The sequence below is a fragment of the Carassius carassius genome, chromosome 43, assembly GCF_963082965.1.
Source record: "Carassius carassius chromosome 43, fCarCar2.1, whole genome shotgun sequence".
Taxonomy (NCBI): domain Eukaryota; kingdom Metazoa; phylum Chordata; class Actinopteri; order Cypriniformes; family Cyprinidae; genus Carassius; species Carassius carassius.
The window spans coordinates 12,792,047-12,813,345 of record NC_081797.1 but is presented as its reverse complement, the minus strand read 5'-3'; the positions used below and the strand labels follow the sequence as shown (position 1 = coordinate 12,813,345).

The 21,299-nt window shown below is 36.3% G+C and overlaps 1 protein-coding gene across 7 annotated transcripts in view; it reads left to right on the top strand.

The window, feature by feature from the left end:
- Positions 1–163: 163 nt before the first annotated feature.
- Positions 164–21,299, top strand: part of LOC132125077 (membrane-associated guanylate kinase, WW and PDZ domain-containing protein 2-like) — an 88,795-nt gene continuing 67,659 nt past the window's right edge. For 4 of the 7 annotated variants that reach the window (XM_059536295.1, XM_059536297.1, XM_059536296.1 and 1 more), the window contains exons 1-2: positions 164–1,032; positions 20,856–20,972. In XM_059536295.1, the coding sequence (XP_059392278.1) occupies positions 735–1,032; positions 20,856–20,972 (415 nt within the window). In that variant the 5' untranslated portion in view covers positions 164–734. Of the gene's footprint in view, positions 1,033–17,919; positions 18,086–20,855; positions 20,973–21,299 lie in introns of those variants that run through there. The other 3 variants (XM_059536298.1, XM_059536294.1, XM_059536299.1) reach the window with 3 other exon arrangements.

Below are 21,299 nucleotides of genomic sequence, written 5' to 3'. Positions count from 1 at the left end.
TCAAAAATCTTGCAATCAAACAAGTTTTGTTTTAAAAAACAAAACATAGGATCAAATTATACTTTTAAGTATATTTGTCTTGGATCGATCGATTCAACAAACTTGTTTTTGAATTTAAATAAAATAAACTTGCAATCGAACAGCATTATATTTTGTAAAACAAACAAAACAGGTTCAAATTATAATTTGCAAGTTGTTCTTATAAATCTATATATTTGTCTTGAATCAAATCTTGGATTCGATCCATTCTACAAACTTGGAAATAAAAACTTACAATGAACAACAAGATTTTTCTTAAAACAAACAAAATGGGTCAAATTATACTTTGCACGTTTTTCTTATAAATCTATGTACTTGGTAATCGAAAACACCATAATCCCTCCGTTTGAGCCAGCTCTCCGTGTTCCTTCCCTTTTCGTCCAAGACACACTTTTACGTGAATCCTGTTTTGAGGAATGCATGCTCGTCTTGCACAAGCATTCCTGCCTCCTCCTAGACATCACATCCGGGTCACTTGGCAGTCAGCTAGTAAGCGAGCGCGCTCCTCCATACAGTTGCGTACTGCTGCTGCAGCTCTCAGCGCAACTCCACTTCATGCAACATGGACACTACGAGCAGCGGCCAGCCGCGGAGGATCTGAACGCGCCTCGGGACTCGCCATACGCCACACCGGGGTAGGGATGAGGTCCCATCCAGCAGCCGCACACTGGTAGGCGAGTCGTCAATTGTCAGCGATGTCAAAGAGTCTGAAGAAGAAGAACCACTGGACGAACAAAGTCCACGAAGCGGTGCTCACCAGGAATAAGGAGGGCGAACTGGGGTTCGACTTGAAAGGGGGCGCCGAGAACGGCAATTTCCCTTATTTTGGGGAGGTGAAGCAGGGCAAGGTGGCCATCCAAAGCGGCAAGCTGTCCCAGGACGAGCTGCTCTTAGAGGTCAACGATACATCGGTGGCGGGGCTCACCATCAGGGATGTGCTGGCCGTGATCAAGCACTGCAAAGACCCGTTCCGGCTGAAGTGCGTAAAGCAAGGTGAGGATAAACATCAGCGCGCCGCGGTCTCTCCGTGTGAACGAGAGAGAGGGAGCGAGAGAGCGACCCCTCCGCTGTCTGGGGCTGCTGTCTGCACATTGTTCCCGCAGAAATCCTGTTTACACACAAAGGTGCATTTCAGATCCCGCGCGTGATCGCTGTGGTTATTGATCGAAGCCGCCGCGAACGTTCCATTGTCGCTCCCGGCAACAGAACTTACTAAATGTGGCACAGAAACATGTGAATGAAATCTGAGCTTTGTTTGGATTCTAAGGACCGCGGTATCATGCGCGAGGGGCCGAGGGTTGTTCCGCCCCGTGTCGGAGATATTTTGGCCCGCGGGTCTGCCATGGGCGAACTGGGGGAATATTTGAAGGCAATTTCATTGAGCTCGTAAATTGCACGATGACTGTGGCAAGCCGTTTTAACATTGACTACGTTTACATGGACATCAGTAATCTAATTATTTACCTTATTCTAAATAAGACAATATTATGATTAAGGTGTTTACATGAGTTGCTTTTAGAATTTTCCTTTCATTTTGCCGTTTTATGTTATAGTACATAAATTAATTAATGGCTGGTCATTACGTTTCCATGCAGCGCCATCCGACGTCCCCTAAAGAATTGAATGTACAAACATATAGTTTATTTTCATTATTAAATTTTAAATTAAATAAAATGTATGCATTTAGCAGACGCTTTTATCCAAAGCGACTTACAGTGCATTCAGGCTATCAATTTTTACCTATCATGTGTTATGAAGCCATATACAGTTTTGGGTGTTTCATTGAAAAAAAAATGTAGAAAGCTTCAAGTGCAGTAAATTATTTGTCATGCTATACGTGCAAAGAGATGGCAGTGTTGCCGAAGCCATGCTCTTTTGTCTGCTGTGTCTTAGGGATGGAACGATTATAGATTTTGTTGGTACGATTATTGTCTGAGAAATAATCACGGTTTTACGATTATGACGATTTTTATGCATTTATTAATTTCACAAAATTATTAAAGTCACATGAAAACTTTTATTGCTGCCGTTTGAAACAGAAGTAACACATTAACCAATAATATAGAACAACATAATAATGATAAAGACAAACAAAAGTCCATCTCTCCAATTGGAATTAAAAAGGTGACCTCTGTTCTATAAACACACACAGTATTTCCCTTTTGAAAATAACTAATGAAAATAGACCATAAAAGTATTTAGTTTTTTCAGTGTGTACATTATTTAAATTTCTTTTTGGACCTGAGGCAGAAAACTGGAAACATGGTGAAAAGAAAAAAAATATATTGTTGGTTTTTGACTCATGAATAATACTGTAAAAGGGATAATGAATATCAATGTTAATGAAATATTATTCATATAAGACTATTAACTTGTTGTGAACCCTGCCCCGTGACTTTTATTAATAAAATACACACACTTCTCTTGCTCTCTCTCTCCCGATCAAATAATTAGAGTAGCTAAATGTTATAATCAGTTAATTCAAATAAATGTGATCTTACCGCACTATTTTATCTGCGTCTGTTCTGAAGTAGGCAGAATGCTCCATAGCTTCGTGTCAGTCTTGTCTTCAAGTCGTGCATTAAAATAGTTTAAAGCTGTGTATTCGCTCTTTAGCAGCAGTTTTTACGCCAATATTTAAATTTCATTCTTGGTGAACCAAAAATAGTCCCACACACTATCGACTTCTGTCATTTCTCTGGTGGAAATAAAAAATCTGTAACTAGTAATATTAGCAATGTTTTAACAACAATAAAGATAAACAGGGTCTATAGTACTAGTAAAGCTATATACTAAGTAACAACTAGGATATTGGAAAAGATGCAAGTAATTATTGCAATATATAACAGTAGTGTTCAGGAATGAATGTTGAAATGGCTTGCCATAAGGTGGCAGCTCTTAAAAACAATGGATTTCAGTGGGGAACAGGAGATGGGTAGTGCCCATGTGAATGCGAGGAGAGATGTTATCTCTCACACAGATGTTGGCTTACAGTGATGAGATCTGAGGACCTTCAGCTGTCTTCAGGTGCTGAGTGCTGAGTTTTCAACAATGCTTATACATTTGCAGTGTTTTTTGTCCTTGTTTGAAGCAAACTTCGGCCCCCGGGCCAGCGCTTTGGCGAACATCCCGAACTCCCTAGTGAAAGCAAAAAATATCTTGATGCAAGCAATGGTTGTGTCTAGGAAGATGCAGATCAGTGGACTGACTGAGTAAATATTGACTGGATGCTGAAGATCAGGGTTTGGGGAACTTGTCCGACAGGCGTTTTATAGTGTACTTGTAGTGTAAAATGGTGTAGGAACACAGAGCCTCTAGTGTAATAATAAATTTATTTTAATGATAGAAAGAGTAGGTCATTTGAATGCAAGGATGGTCTGCTGTTAGAAACACACAGATTTTTTTCATAGTAAGCACGTCGACTTGTGGGTTGGTTGTTGAAACCTATTTAATATGCATTGAGATCTCCGTATTTGGGATTTATACCTGATTTCATTACAAAATTCCCTTGTTTTCTATCTAAAACAACCTATTCCACTGATGTTTTTGTAGCAGTTGTATAATTTGATTATGCTACTAATGCAAAAACACATATTCAAAGAGATGCCCCCCCCCCCCCCCCCCCAAAAAAAATAATGGATTGGTGAGTAAATTATGTCGTTCTAAACCTGGAACAAACAAACAAAAAAATATTATATTGCCACATATATATATATATATATATATATACACACACACACATATATATATATATATATATATATATATATATATATATATATAATTTTTTTTTTTTTCTATACAATGAAAGTCAATGGGGTCCAAAACAACACTGAACCTCACTGACTTTTTTTTGTATAGAAAAAAACCCACTAATATATTTCCTCAAAATATCATCTTTTGTGTTCCACAAAAGACCGAAACTTGGAACGTTTTTGAAATGATGAGTAAAAATGAAGATATATTGCACAAATTAACAGTTTTTGTCCATACAGTAAAAGCCATTGGGGACCAAAAAAGAAAACATACAGAATCTCACTGACTTTCATTGTATAAACAAAAAATACTGATATAGTTTTCAAAATGTCTTCCTTTGTTTTCCATGAAAGAAAGAAACAAAGTCCTTAAGGGCTGTAACAGCGTTGTACAGGTTTTGGATTGGTGAGTAAATGATGTTGTTCCAAACCTGAAACACCAAAGAAGATATTTGAAAGAAAATAACACTTTTGCCTATACAATGAAAGTTAATGGGATTCAAAACAACACTGAACCTCATTGACTTTCATTGTTTAGACAAAAAAATGCCTTGTTTTGTGATCCAGGGTTTGGAACAGAGAGTAAATGATGACATTCCAAATCTGTACCTCATTGACTTTCATTGTATTAAAAAAAAAATCTGTCATTATTTTCTCACCATCAAGGTGCTCCAAACTTGCAAGACTTTCTTTTCTTCAGCTGAACACATAAGAAGATATTTTGAAGAATGTGAGTAACCAAACAGTTTCTGGTTCCCTTTGACTTCCAAAAGTAGGGAAACAAAATACTATGGAAGTCAATGGCTACCTTTACCTGTTTGGAATTTTTCGGTGAACTATCCAAAGTCATACAGATTTGAAATGAATTTTCATTTTTATTGGAATTATAAAGTATAATAATTGACATTACATGAAAAAATACAGTAGGTGATAGTTATTATAGTATATGCATGTGATACAATACATAATAGTATTAGATGCATGTGCATCATATGCTGTGAGATTTGATTGGCCAATGTTTTTTTTTAGTCTCAGTCCATCTTGCTTTGATGTGTTGGAGGAGATGGTGAGTGTTGTATTGGTGTGTGTTCGTGGATGTCCAGGACTCACTTTTGTGGCTTGGTGGTTACAGAGACTTTGATGCCCGGCTTGTCATAATGACCCAGTTCTGACAGTTATATAAATATCAAGCTAAATAGTCAACTAGGCTGCCTTCATACAATCACATTTATGCGTAGCAGCACGTTTGATTTGGAATAAAGTACATCTTTTGACATCTTATTTTAGCAGTCGTCTTTCATGTTTTCATTTAATCTTCTGAGGCAGATATTTGGTTTAGTGTTCTCATAATCCTGTGCCGCCACACTACTTCGCTCTCAGTGCATTGACCAGTCCCATGCTGTGACCTTCGGTTTTCCCAGACACTTTTGATGCATTGACGGTTTTAAAATATCAGCAATATAATCTCATTATTTTTCAGTTGTGAATGTGCAATAATTGGTTATATAACATGTTCAGTTTGCACAAATGGATTTGCTAGCTGATTAACAGGAACATGACTCCGAGCAGATTTCTGTAGCCTCGGGGGTTTAACTTATTTGGCTTTGAAGTGTAATTTATCTGTGGCAGTCATTATTCTGTTATAATGGTCGGCATTTTCCTTGGAGATGTGAGATAGATTTGGTATTTCATCTTGCATTTAGTCATTTTAAATAAGTCATTTTCTTTCATCTGTGTTTTTCAATATTTCATCACCGTCTCTCATCTCTTATGATCTCACTTTCCTTTACATCTATAAAGACTACACATGAGTGGGGTAAGATGTGCCATCCCTTAATCTAGCAAACTGTGCATAATGTTTATCCATTAAACATCATTCCATCTAGACTGAGAGATGCAGATGAGAAATGTGAAACATTTTTATGCTAAGATTGGATATTTTCTACATGGCATTCAGATAACAAGAATTTTGTTAAAGAAAAATAATTTTGGTAGAAAAATTATATTTTATTATAATATTATACATTATGTGAATGAATTGCCAATTTATAAAACATTGAATTTCAGATATCAAACAACGTATTTTAGTGTATTTTATTTACATTTAATTTATCCTTGTCCAGCAATGTTATCTAAGTATTATTACTATTAGATTATTTAACTCTGTATAAAAAAATATTTTTTATAAATATATATATATATTTTTTTTGTTAGATTTATTTAAAAAAGAATCTTGGATTTTCTTATTATTTAAATTTTAGGATTGTCTTTTTCTTTTTTTAGTTCTGCTGTTTAGGTTTAATTTATTTTTATTTCAGTTTTAGTTTCTAGTTAATCTAACTTCAGTAAGAAAGCAGAATTTCAAATTGTCATTTAGAATTTAAAACGCAAAAACGCCCCAATATTCGAAATTATTATTATTTACTTGTTTATCTCTGTGTGCTCAAACAGCAGATGGCGGCTGTGAAGTAATAAAAAAAGGCCTATTCCATAAACTACTACTTGTTTAATTAGTTTTTTTGGAAAAGAATTACAGTTCATAATTAATTTTTTTGGCACTACATGGCTGTGGAAAGAAATTAAAGTTTTTTTTATTGACAGTCCTCTCGTTTATGGAATTCATGAATATGTTCATAGTCAAATTCCAAATTCAGCACGTTGCAATAGGTTACATGGACAAACATGAACCAAAGATCACTATTTACTTTCATTGTATGGAAAGGAGCAGCGTGAACAATCTGCTAAACATCTCCTTTTGTGTTCCACAGAACAAAGAACATCTTACAGGTTAATATCAGCATGAGGATTCATTTTGTATGATCTATCCCTTTAATACAGCGAGCTGTTTTGATACATCTACCATTAGTCCTCCTCGTTGTAATAATGCTACATATTTATTAGACACAGACTGTCTCTCGGCTGGTCGCAAATCTGGAAACAATTCCCTAAGAGAGCTGTGAATGCTTTTGCATGTTATGCAGTGTAACTTCAAGCTATTTTGGCAATTTTGTCTAGACCTAAAGGTTTAAACGCACCTTTCGGCTCCACATTCGATTAATCATGAAAACTGAAAATGCTTTAGCAGCGCAGAGCATTATATTCTGCAGTCTTCCACTCACTAAGCAAGTGGAGCACAAGTGCCACCTAATTTGTGAAGCAGATCCATCTGACATCCCTCTAGGCCGCTATTTGGGATTATGATGGTTTTTAATGTGCTTACCACAGTGACTGATTGCAATCAGCCGGACAGAACTGCAAGGTTCCCTTCAGACAGAATGATATAGTTTAGGCTGATGTTGTGATTGCCATTTTGAAGTGGGCTTACCCTCGGCCAATCAGGGCGCAGAACCCTCTTTGATCCATTATTAAGTCACGACTACAAGCGCACGAGATGTCAAAGACAGCTGCCTTGAATGTTAACATGATAAACACGGGCGCTGGAGACCACGCCAGCAAGATTGTGGTTTTTATGAAACAGTTTCTCACTGCTTTTCACATTGGCTGGCTTACTTTGATAATCCGCATGAGAAAAACATATTTAGTAAATAATTAATTATGATGTGTGTTCCTATCCTTTAGAGCTGTGAACAAAAACGTTTGGCCATCTGTCATGAAGTGAACGCTACTACAGTTAATTTCACCTCTGTGCTCTCTACACTGCAGGGACTCGTGCATCTTGGATAGCCTTATACAAAGACATTTCATTTTCTTAAATGCACGAGTCTTTCATTCGATGTTCTATTGTATTTGATACCTTGAGATGCACACATTATAGTCATGCACATGCAGGTTTGTTGCTCCAGTTTACAGTGCAGCTGAATACCAGCCAAGGACCTTTTGCTTTTAATATTGTAATAAAAATGCTGATGTTACATTGCAGCATAGCACTTATGTCCTACAGTAATTTGCTGTATGGTTTTAATTTGTTCTATATATATATATATATATATATATATATATATATATATATATATATATATATATATATATATATATATATATATAAAACAAAGCAATAAATCATATAAAATAAATGTTTTTGGGTAGTTGCACCAAATTTAGCATTTTATCTAAACTAACCTTGACTTAAAAGGCAAAAATGTTGGTTGGATTAGTCTTAATTGTTTCCTTTAACTATTAATAATAATCAAATTCCATATGAATTTTAATTCAGAAATGATAAACATGCACATTCATGCTATGTCAAGTAATTTTATGAGTCAATTCCATTTACTAATTAATGAGTTTTTGAATAAATGAACTGATCCAGGCAAATGTTTATATCAGCGAGAAGGGCTTTGAATCTGAAACTTAAATAAAAATGAATAAAAAATGAGATCTTCTGTTCTTTTAAGTGAAAAATATTCTTAGTCAAGGGAGTCCACGCAGTATGCAGCCTCATGCTGTGTGTTTTATCACAGAATTAGCTTTGGTATCTAAAATACACCGTCTGCAAAATAAATAAATGTCCACAGTCTGCTAAAAATGCTAGACTTTTGAATTCAGCTTTAATTTCAGTGCCATGTAGCGCTGTATAAAAGCGTTTCACTGTAATACATTGTGTATGAACTGTTTGCGTTCCATATTTGCCCACAGTTTCCGTATTTTCACTGTGGAGAATATGAAGACGAGCAAAGTGTTTGTTTTGGAATTAGAGATGCATACGCAAATTAAAGAGGTGTCGCCTGTTCGCGTGGAATTTACTCAACAGCAGGATACAAAACAAAAGCCATGCTTTAAGAGCCTGGAGTCCTAGAGGCTGCCAGAGAAAGGGCTTTTTGTGCAGTAATCACTATGTGGCTGTAGGCTTTAGTGTCTTGTTCAATGCCCCAGAGCGTGTGCTTTGTCACAGAGATCCCGAATTGATCCCCAGAGCGTATTCATTTACTTGAAATTCAAACTGTTGTTGTTTTTGTCTTCGGTTGTGTTGGACGGGACGGAGGTGGAAAATACGTTCAGTCAGGCTCGAGCAAAACCGGTCCATTACACACTGCCTTGGAACTGTATTACTAAAGGAATATACAATATATGGATTTATGATATAATGTTGAATACTACAAAAATGAATCTCAATGTATTTCTTACAGTATTTTCTTACAGTGAGGCACTTATAATGGAAAAGAATGCGGGCCAATCTGTAAACATCAAATACTTTCAGTAGTACAGCCACAAGATGTAAACAATGCTTGTTAACATGATTTTATGTGAAAAAATTCACCAACTGACCTTTCCTGTGTAAAAGTATATCTAATTTTAGTAAGTCGTTTCTATGATAATGTAAAATGACTGCAAAAATGATGCTTTAAACAGCTTTACAACTCAAATAATACTCTGAGAATTATAAGATATAAGATTCATATTGATGCTTTTAAAATGTCCAGAATTGGCCTATTTCACTTCCGTTTTGCCTTTATGTTCAAGTATGTTCTATTTTAATGTTGCTTATCATTTGTACAGTTCAAATAATACACAGTTTTTAGCTAATACATGAATGTATACGCTTTACATTTCTGCTTTTAAAATCTCAATAAATCGGTCCTGTTTACTTTCATTTTAAGTGCCTCATTTATGCCTTTTGTGCAGGTGTATCACGTTGTAGTATTATTGATGATTTTTTCCAATTTACAAACACGGAGGAATTAACGTAAGTGCTTTTATAGATTTATAAACTTCAGATGCATTTAAAACCTCTTAAAAACTTGCACCTTTTGTTCCATTGAAAGACCAAGACGGATACATCACGCAATACAGACACTAGTGAAACATGAGGTGAAGTATAAGATAAACCGTGTAATTTTCTGCTAGTGTGGAATAGATGCTTAGGGAGAAGAGAGAATTGTGTCAATGGCATGAAATTAGGCCAGTAGCGTTGGCCATAGAGAAGATTATGTAATACTGCAAACATGCATATTCAAGATGCATGTTTTTCTAGGATAAATAACGTTGACCTTCCTCGAGCAGATGGTGGGAGAATGCAGCACCAGTCGGGTGGGACGAGGTCCCAGATGATTGTGTATGACAAAGACACATATTTGACATGACATCAATGCCTTTAAAATCTGGGCCTGATTTTATGCATCTAGGGCCAGTTATCTGAGCAATGCTTGTTGAAGTGGTGAAATATTGCATACCAGTCAAACCACACAAAAAATCACTTATAAGCAGGCGTGTAAATTTCGTCTGACAGTAGGGGGGGACAATAAACATAACATTTTTCAAGAGCAATTTTCGAAGAGGACACAAATAATACAGCTAAAATTGTACTTGTAAGGATATGTATATACAGAGGAATGGCTTACTACTATTAGTGCAGAAGGGAGACCGTGCCAAATTAGACAACATCAAGCTGTTGTGGTCGCGCCGTGACAACGCTCATGTCTGATGTAGACATTAGGTTGGTTTGATGTGCCTCGCCTCGTCTCGACTGAAATGAATGCAAGAGTAGGCAGGTGCAGTGAGGGGAGGAGTGAAATAAGTGCAGTCAAGACGGACAGTTCTGACCTCTCCAAGTGAAACGGATACCTTCGAGATCAAAGGCGGATATCACGTTATTCTCACTCATGTGCTGTGCTGCTGATTAACAGGATATAATTTCAGTTCTGTTGTTTTAAAATAAATAGGATGAACAAGACACTCAAAGTGCTTGCTATTTCATTCCATATGAAAGGCATATTTATCATCCAGTTTTTACTTTAATAAAAAACATGTATTTTACACCTGGTTAAACACGATTAAAGGGTTAATTCACCCAAAAATGAAAATAAGCTTGTGTTTATATAAAAAAATTGTTCTGGCTATTCCAAGCTCTATCATTGCAGTCAGCGGGGTGTTACATTTGAACAGTCCACAAGTCGTCAAATAAAGCATGTACATCCATAGTAAAACATGCCTCACATGTGCGACGCATACGATCTTTGTAATCTGCCGGAACACCTTCCACGTATTACAGATACTGTGAGAGAAAAGTGTTTATTACTTCTGAAATATGGATATTTTTCTTACATATGGATCTTTTTCTTACAAAAACGCATGGATTCACTACGGGAGGCCTTTCTTTACCCCAACCCCATCCCCCCAACACACATCAGCACGTCATCCGACACTTTTCTAACCAGCATGCATCTCGTGGTGTTCACCGGTCATCGGTTCTGTACAGGTACAGGTACATGCTGCCTCCCCAATGTGCCTACTTATACTACGCCCTTAAAGTATGTATTTTTTTGGTGAAGAAAAAGTACACACTTTTGAGTGTGTAGTAGAAGAGTAGGCAAGCTTTGGGACATACTTAATCGCCATACAGTTGCGTCTTTAAAGGAGTGCTCAGTTACACTGTAAACTGGCCTGTCAGTCATCTTGTCACAATTAACATCCTCCACATTTCATTTCATTTAACTTCCTACCATATTGGAGAAAAAAGAAGTAGTAGTTGATCTGCGAGCCGTGAGTCTTCATGCAGAGAACTCTCAAATTTTCTGCATAATGATGCAATTAAAATTTTACAAACAAATGGATGTATATAAAAGTTCACATTGTTGTTGCAGATGAAATATAACAGATAACATTAAATACATTTTTTTTTAATCAGGTTAAATGTTGATTATTAGTAACTCAAACCCCTTTATCTAAACCTCTCTGCTTAACCGTCGGTCATGTGCATCCGCCATGTTTGTAGTTTTTTAATGCTTTTTATTCGTGTTTGTAGTTCTTAACTGAATAAATCATCAAAGTGCAATGGATTGTGGGTAATATTAGCCATTAGAGTGTGCACCTATTCACACTTAAAAAATAGACCTGAAATTGTAGACCAACTGGGGACTTTTCGCATACTCTTTCCAACATACTTTAGGACACACTAATTCTGATTTCACACACTATTTAGGGATGGATTGTATGAACATTGGGATGTAGGGTTAGCTCATCTCAAGCAAACCTATTACTATACATTACAGTGTTGCCAAGTCCATGGTTTTCCTTAGGAAATGGGCTACTTTACTGTTGCTGTGAGCTGTATTTCATGTCCACGGGTTGAAGTGACCCCAATAACATGTATTTTATTTATTTTAAATAAGTATTTTAAAATAAGATTTTTACAGGGGGACCCCCTTGAAATGTGGATAGCATGGGCTAGTTTTGTGTAGCAATTGGGCGGGTTTTGTTAAGAAAACCTGGCAACCCTTTCCCTCAAGCAGGTAAGGTTATTATTGCTAACATAGCAGACTCATAGAAAAATACATTGGCATCATCTGTATTAAAGAGAAATAATCACTTCATCCAATGTTTAAGTGAATAGAATAGCCTTGACAGGCTTACTTACTGGAGTTCCACAACCATTGACTTTGTTCTCTTTCACCGGACATGTGTGTGTGCATGTGCGTGTGCGTGTTTGTGAAGGTGATGTTAAAGAGAAAAAACAGGCATTTGGACCAAAGCACTGTGAAGCAAAGGGAGGGAGAGACTCAACATTTTTGTAAACTTGAAATGCGTTTTTGTCCCATTTGTGTTGTTTTACTACTTACACAATTATTTAGAGTATAAAACATTGTTATTTACAATGCACAGCATGTTTTTTTAAATCATATTTTTAGGGGGGACAACCTTCAGATGGGAATTCCCCACTGGATTTCCACCTATGCTTAGAAGTTTGGTTATACGTTTCATACAAATGGTTATGGTTCTGTTCAGTTATCTAAAACAAAAGTATAAGCAATAACAATTAACCACTAATAATGCCATTTCCATCTCAAAATGGCTTGGTTGCCTTTTCTGTTAAACCACATCAAGTTCCAGGCCCAACTTCTCATTATCGTTATTTTAGCAATTGCAACCTTGAAGTGACGTGCAAAGATTCAGTTTCTATATTTAGAAGAAAGACCAACCTGAACTCATCAGGATCTTTTGTGGAGTCAACAGACTCAACAAAAACAACAAAAGCTCATTCATTTTCAAAAACACTCATTCTGATTGAAGTCTTTGCCATTGATAGCGTACAGACAGCATAGACATTTTCTCATCACTTTTGCCTGAACACAGTTCAGGATGACATTAATGAAATCTTTATCGTTGTACATCCTTGTTCAGTCTGTTGTCAGATGCTGGTTTATCCAGGGAGACCTTGTTGTTTAAAAAATCAGTTGTGTTCTGGACTATTAAACCTGAAGGTTGTTTGTTTGCCTTTGTCAAGAGAACACACCTCAGAGTCTATATAATATTTTTAAAGCCTTAATATGGCTTTTATTGATTGATCTTTAGATTACATACCTATACTATCATTTAACTCTTAAAAATGAAAATTTGCTGAAAATGTACCCACCTCCAGGTCAACCAAAATGTAGATGAGGTTGTTTCCTCATCTGAACGGATTTGGAGAAAGGTAGCATTATATGACTTGCTCACCAATGGATCCTTTGTAGTGAATGGGTGCCATCAGAATGAGAGTCCAAATCACTGAAAAAAATATCATAGTAATTCACACGACTAATTTATAATGTCAGTTAATTGAAAAGCTGCATGTTTTTTAACAAACAAATTCATCATTGCATATTTCTCTCCTGATTCAGAAAAGACCAATTTTTCACTGGAGAAAGCAATATTATAGATCGAGGACTTGTATTTTAGCCAGAATCAATGGTTTGAATTAAAAAACACTCTAGATTATTGATTGTCTTATTGGTGGGTTTGTTTATCACAAACATGCAAACCCATGGCCTCCACTGGAGTGGTGTGGATTATTGTGATCTTTTTATCAGCTGTTTGGACTCACATTCTGTTGGCACCCATTCACTGCAGAGGATCCATCGGTGATCAAGTAATGCTACATTTCTCCAATTCTTATGAACAAAAAAACTCATCTACATCTTGGATTACCTGAGAGTAAGTACATTTTAATTTTGAGTGAACTATTGCTTTAAAGTTTTTTTATTTTTTTATTCAGACAAAATAGTGTAGAATTAATTGGTTACAGGCCATAACTACTTCTCTTTTCATTTTTTAGTTCCAGCACTTTATACACTTCAAATATGCGTATATTGCCATGTATCTTAACAATTTTGCTTCCTTTGGGTTGTTAGAGTTAGAGGTGCGAGCGGTTTTGTGATGTGAATCATCATCACAGGACAAACAGAGTGAGTCAGACGGAGATCTTCAGAACCATAATTAGCAGTTTTCTCTTTTCTTCATTTAACAAGAGGAAGAGATTGATAGCTCCGGATATGCGTTCTGGATTCAAGCCTAGTTGTTAATGTGGATTGTTTGAGTCAATAAGACAAAAGTGTGTCGTGCCTTATATGTGAATTCAAATGCAGGTGTCTGGGTCATTTTTCTTCCTTTCGCTGATTGTAGATTTTCAAGCTACATTGTGCCAAAGAGGTACATTGTGCTCCAAAGTGCTTTGTGAACTTTTTTTATGGTTTTGTCTCAAGATAGATTGAACCATTTTATTTGGCTTTTTTATTGATATAGATAGTGGAGACAGCCAAATTCAAACCCAAATAAGCTCCATGGCTTGATGTACCAGACTACTAGATCACAGCTCCAACAGTCCAGCTTTCTAAAATGATCTGTGAGTCCAGTACAGTGATTGGATATATTTCAGCCTTTGAAGAAAGAAACAAAGAGCTGAGCGAGAAATGTTCTTTGTGTCTCCTCAAAGAAGTTGCAGAATCTGACGACCTCTCGTAGGAGTCGGTGGTAGTGAATAGGAGATATTGATTGGTCAGCATCACACGTGGTTTTCCTCTCTGTGTCCAGAGCTTTATCACGGCTCTCTGCTTTAGTCAGTTTGAGCTGAAGGGCTCTAGCACCAAACAACTTTCCACGGGAGGAAAACTTTCAGGCGATCGATACACTGCTCAGCTGTCCTCAGCGAGGGCAGTGGTGTCAGCTGTGATTACGCTGTCAAAAGAAACTGCTGAAACTCATTGGAATGTTTTATTAACCTCCTCTCTAGTGAGAACAAATCAATATGGGGACATATTCCCACCTTATCAGAGAGTATTAACCGTAGAGTATGAAAGGTGTAGTGGCTCAGACCTGTGGAAAAACTCTTGCTGCCTCCGAGTGAAAAATAAAGGTAATTGTGACTTTAAACCTTGTAATTGTGCCTTAATGTCCTGTAATTGTGATTATATGTTACGATGTGACAATCTCCCCACACAATCTCACAAATGAAACTTTGCTCCTGGTAATTGTAACTTTATATCTCTAATTGTGAATATTTACATCTCACAGTGAGACTGTATTGACTTTATATCTCAAAATATAACTTCGATCTCATAATTATGACAGATTTTCTTGTAATTATGACTTTATATATCAAAATGTGATTTTATATATGTGACCCTGGATCACAAAACCAGTCAGAAGTAGCACGAGGGGCGTATTTGTAGCAATAGCCAACAATTCATTGTATGGGTCAATATTGTAGATTTTTCTTTTATGACAAAAATCATTATGATATTAAGTAAAGGTTATGTTCTATTAAGATATTTTCGTAAATTCCCTACTATAAATATATCAAATCTTAATTTTTGATTAGTCATATAACTTTAAAGATGATTTTCTCAGTATTTAGATTTTTTTGCACCCCATTCCAGGTTTTCTAGTTGTATCACGGCCAGATGTTGTCCTTTCCAATCCAACGATACATCAATGGAAAGCTAATTTATTCAGCTTTCGGATGTGTAAATCTAAAAAAAAATTAAATGGGAATTTAATATTTAATATTCCCTTTATTATATGGGAATATGTCCCCATATATATTAATTATTTCTTGCAAATGTGACTTTCTCACAGTGTGACTTTATACCTTAAAATTTTACTATATCTCACATTTGAGATTTCAAAAAAATCTCGCAATTGTGATTATATCTCAAAATATAGTCGTCTCTCACTTAGTTATTGTGACTTTGAATTTCAAAATTTGACTAAATCTCACAATGTAGCCTTCATATCTCAATGTATCTCACAGTATGACTATCTCGTAATTTTTACATTGTGTTTTGTAATTGCGACCTCATGTGTTGCATCTTGCATTGCGACTTTAAGACTCTCATCTGTATATCTAATAATTATGACTTGTTATTGTGACTATGAATATCTCACAATGGAGTCTTATACCTCAAAATATGACTTTATATTTCAAAATGCCACTGTATCTTACAATTGATTCTTGATATCTTAAAATGTGACCTTATAGCCTATCTCATAACTATGACTTAGTTTGTCATAATTTAGACATTTTACATCACAATTAACTTTTTATTTTTTCTGAGGCAGAAACATGCCTCCATGCAGACCTCTTTAGGTTATAAATCAACCCTATTGTACACGATCCCATCCAGAACTGTACGTCTAGTTTCTGTGCCTCTGTGTTTGTTTATGCACGTTTGCGTCTTTGAATTTATTCACTGTTTAATCAACAAGCATCTGTCATCACTTGTGGAGAAGTGGTTGATAGATGACACAAAGAGATGTCCTCTGGGATTGAGCGAAAGTGAGAGCGTGAGAAAGGGAGAGTGTTTTTAACAGCTGTCCGACTCACTCTCACCCTCACGTTATGCCTTTGCCCACTGTGTCATCTGTCGAGTAACCGTGTTCTATCACGAGTCAAAGGTTTGTCCTCCTCCACAAGATCTCAGCTGTGACCTCCGACTCTCTTCTTGTAATATTGACTGAGTCATGAAGATGTATTCTCAGCAGGCCGAGCGAGATAAGTGATGCCTCCTGTGCATTCCTCACCCGCATTTCAGCACTTAATAATTTTCTCTGCAGTCATTGCATGCAGATGTTTCGCATACCAACTTGGATGCTGTTGTTTTTCGTTTACCCACCTGAAATTCATTTCTGAAGGGTTATATCAAGGTCACCATGCCTCACCATAACTATGGGTTATTGTTACTCCTGTCTACTGTATCATTTTCATCCTCATATTCCAAACAATCCGAATTTCAAGCTTCATGATGACCGGAATACATTTAAAACGCCTGTGAACACTGAAATCAAATCTTTTGGAACAAAATGTTGATCTCCGTTTACCGTCAATACCGTCAATCTGGCACTGCTGCCACAAACCAGGAAATATGTAAGGAAATAGTGGTTTTAATGTAGTTCTACACATATTCTTGCCTAAAAACTGTATGAAAGTTTGCAGATGCGATTTCTTTGTGTTGATGCATTTCCTTGTGAAACAGGAAATTGATCTCTTTTCAGTTAACTTTATTTTGTTACGTTACAGTCAAGCAGAACCATGATTAGCTATTTGCCATTGCTAGTTGTTAGCAACTGTTGTATGCATAAGATTAGGAGATATTACAATAATAAATACTATTTTAATATTTGAAATCATTTAAAATCTGCTATTTTTTACTTGTACACTAGCAAATATAGTCCAATAAATATTCTTCTTTATGCTTATAGTTAGCATTTTTGTTATTTAATGCATTTATATATTATATATTATTATAAACGTTATATGTTCTCTTAGATTTGTAGACCCCACTAAATATGGTTTAAAAAAAAAAAAAGCAAATGTAGAGTTTATGAGGTCTTATATTATATATAGTAAAATATAATGTATAGTGTTGAATGATAGTTGAATGATAAGGATTAAATGTATATAATTTATATAATTAAATAAATGTATATAATAAATATAGAATTACTGTCCTTAAAGCATGTGTTAGTTTGTAGGCAAAGTTATAACTAACCAGTTTTAGAGAAAAGCAGTTATTAGCACACTAACACAACACGAAGTCATATTTAAATAGCCTATTAATTTCCAGCTGGACTTGGCCGGTCATTGTGCTCTCTGAGTGCCACTACTACTTGCCGTCTTCATCCTTGACACTGACGTGTTCACAGGGTCAAAATGTTCACACGATGCCAACTAGCAGGAAGCATCTGGTGTGAACAAGCTGGCCTTTTTGGTGGTGTGTCCAAAAGCATCTGTATCACACGCACTCGCCCGCATCCATTGCAGTGCAGTTATTTGCAGTCAGGGGGCGATATTAGACTTCACTATCTGCCCAGCAAATGAGAATACAGGCTTCATTGTGATAGGCTCTCGGCTGGCAGAACCTTTTTTCCCTCTCTCTGTTGTCTCCTGGCTGTCGACGACTCCATCTCTTCTTCTCCTCCTCCTCCTCCTCCTTCTCCCGCGTTCCTTCTCTCCTCTGGATTAAATTGGCTGCAGAACAGGAGACTCCATCACTACTGCATCCATTGATGTTTAAAGGACTAGTTTAAAAATGGGATTGAAAGCATAAAGGGGAATAGCTACAAGGATTTTGGAAGGGGTGAGTAGATCCAAGCCAGTAACTAAGGAGCGCATCATGTGGACCGCTGGAATTAAAATAGGATACAGTAGTTTTATGGGAAAGAGGGGGAGGAGAGAGCCATTATAATTATGGATGATGTCAAGTGAGATATTTATTTAGGATTCCTGACCAAAGAACTTGTGAGATGTTTCCCTGGAATGTTGTGACGGTAGTCTGAAGTGTCCTTTCCGCCGCAACAGCTGTGCTAGCCTGATTGTTGCAATTGTTTTTTGTTTTGTTTTTTTACTTGAGCTTCGTTTTCCACTCCCAATGTCATGCAGAGATTTGACAATAGAAAATTTAGACAATAGTGATTGTTCTAGCTTTATGAGAAAAAGATTGTGGTGATGTTAGAAGGGAAAACTGATTTAAACACCTTCCGTGAACAGATTTTGGAATACCAGGTTTTTTTGCCTTTGTTTGTATTCTGAACTTGTGAAATGGTGTCCAGGTTTATGCCAGATGTGTTCATTCTCAAAGGATCTATTCACACACTGTGCTGGATTTTTGAATTTCCAAGCAGTGTATCCATGCTTAGCTGTGCTGAATGGTCAAGGTTATGATTGGAGAAGGGAAAAAACAGGTAGAGCTGCTTAGCTCTCTTGAGACAGAGTAGCGCGAGATGATTTGTCATTTTTCTGTACTTTGTTCACCTTAGAGAAAAGGTAGAAAGCACAAGTTCTCAAGCTTCCTTTTATTTTCAGCATTTGTCTTGGTGTCTCTCAGGGACTTTTGTTCAAGATGTTGTTGGGGAACCTTTGGAAGAGTATCTGTCTGATAAATATAAGCCAGATCACACAGTCTGTTGCATTAGTAAATAATACATTTACTGATGCATTAGTAAAGGGAATCTTTCGGCAATCATGTTGTATTTAAAATACAATTATTCATATTAAATATAAACCATTGAAAAACCAGCTCCAAATATCACATGCATGAATGTGACAACTTACAGCTTTTGAAAAACTTATTCAGACTCAACAAATTGGACATGCTAATCCTAAGTGATACATGCTTTATAAGGAATTTCATGAAGTGCCTGAGAGACTTGAAAACAATTAAAACTTGTAAGGACCTAAGAGTGAACCTTGTGGAACTCCGCTCATTAAAACATACATATTGATTTGAATAACATTCAAACCAACAACTTTGTCTAGTTTAGACACAAACATTTTCTAAAATAGAGTACAGACCAAAAGTTTGGACACACCTTCTCATTCAAAGAGTTTTCTTTATTTTCATGACTATGAAAATTGTAGATTCACACTGAAGACATCAAAACTATTGAATTAACACATGTGGAATTATATACATAACAAAAAATTGTGATACAACTGAAAATATGTCATATTCTAGGTTCTTCAAAGTAGCCACCTTTTGCTTTGATTACTGCTTTGCACACTCTTGGCATTCTCTTGATGAGCTTCAAGAGGTAGTCACCTGAAATGGTCTTCCAACAGTCTTGAAGGAGTTCCCCGAGAGATGCTTAGCACTTGTTGGCCCTTTTTGCCTTCTATCTGCGGTCCAGCTCACCCCTAAACCATCTCGATTGGGTTCAGGTCCGGTGACTGTGGAGGCCAGGTCATTACTCTCCTTCTTGGTCAAATAGCCCTTGATGCCTTCAGTGTGAATCTACAATTTTCATAGTCATGAAAATAAAGAAAACTCTTTGAATGAGAAGGTGTGTCCAAACTTTTGGTCTGTACTGTATATATATGTATTCAGTGGGGGCCAAAATTATTAGAACACTAGTATTTTCACCAGCTAAAAATGGTTTTAAGTCAGTTATTTTTATCTTTTGGTCTAGTGTGTCAGTAGGAAATATCAGTTTACATTTCCAAACATTCATTTTGCCATTGATTGTAATAATTAAGTGAGACAGCCAGTGCTTTAAGATCTGATCTCATCATCATCCAGTCTGTCTGGAATTGCATGAAGAAACAGAATAAACTGAGAAATGTGGCAACGTCTCCGAGATGCTTCAAGAAACCGACCTGCAAAGCTACTTGAAAAACTATGGGCAAGTGCACTTAGGGCAAAAGCTGCTTTAAACGCAAAGGATGGTCACACCAAATTTTGATTTAATTAAGTTAATAGAAGTTAATTTATAAAGACAATCTATTTATGACATTTGTTTTGACTGCATCCTCGTTTTACAGAATTTTTACACAAGTGCCTAAAACTTTTAACAGTACTCTAGCTTTGCAGGTAAGTTTCTTGAAGCATCTTGGAGACGTTGCCAGTTTTTCTGGATTTAGTCTCAGTTTTTTTCTATTTCATCATGTTATTCAAGACAGACTGATGATGGTGAAATCAGATCTCTGTGTGGAGAGAGTTATCAGACTCTCAGACTGGCTGTTATCAGACTCCTTGTGCAAACAACAATCTCACTGGATTATTACAATTAATGTAAACTGATATTTCCTACTGACACACTACAGCAAAATATAACTTAAAATAACTGTCTTAAAACTAATTTTTAACTGGTGAATATACTAATGTTCTTTTAATTTTTGGCACCACTGTATGACAGCTAGTAGATTAAATATATACATTTTAAATTATTTATTTATTTATTTTATTTTTATTTATTATATGCTACCTAACCACACTCTACAAGGCTGTGCACCCTGTCAGCAATTGACAAGAAAATATAATTAGGAGGATCTACACTTTAACTTCATTTTAAAACTTGTTTGGGTGTCTTAGGTTCTGCATTTACCAGTTAACTTACTTTTTGTTTTTTCAGGAGGTGTTGTGGATAAAGATCTCCGGCATTATCTCAACCTACGTTTCCAGAAGGGCTCAGTGGATCATGAGCTTCAACAAATAATACGTGACAACCTCTACCTCCGGACTGTGCCGTGTGAGTAACCTGTACATATGCATTTAGATAGTTTGGGTTTCTTAGCATTGGTCTTTTTCATATCCATAAGTATGGTGAACAAAATCCTGATAAGGAACTTAAAGAGGAACCTACAAAACCACATTGTCCTTACCAGGTGTGATTTAGTAACACTGGAATATGTGCGTGCATTCACACACAACCCGTAAAGGTCCCGTAATGACACGTGACATCAGGATGTGACGTGTAATGTACGAGTCCAAAACGCACGTTAACTTTCACTTAAGCTGGTGAACGATCTCCGCTTCAGCGCGGAAAGTGAGGAACTAACTGATCTGTGCTTCATTA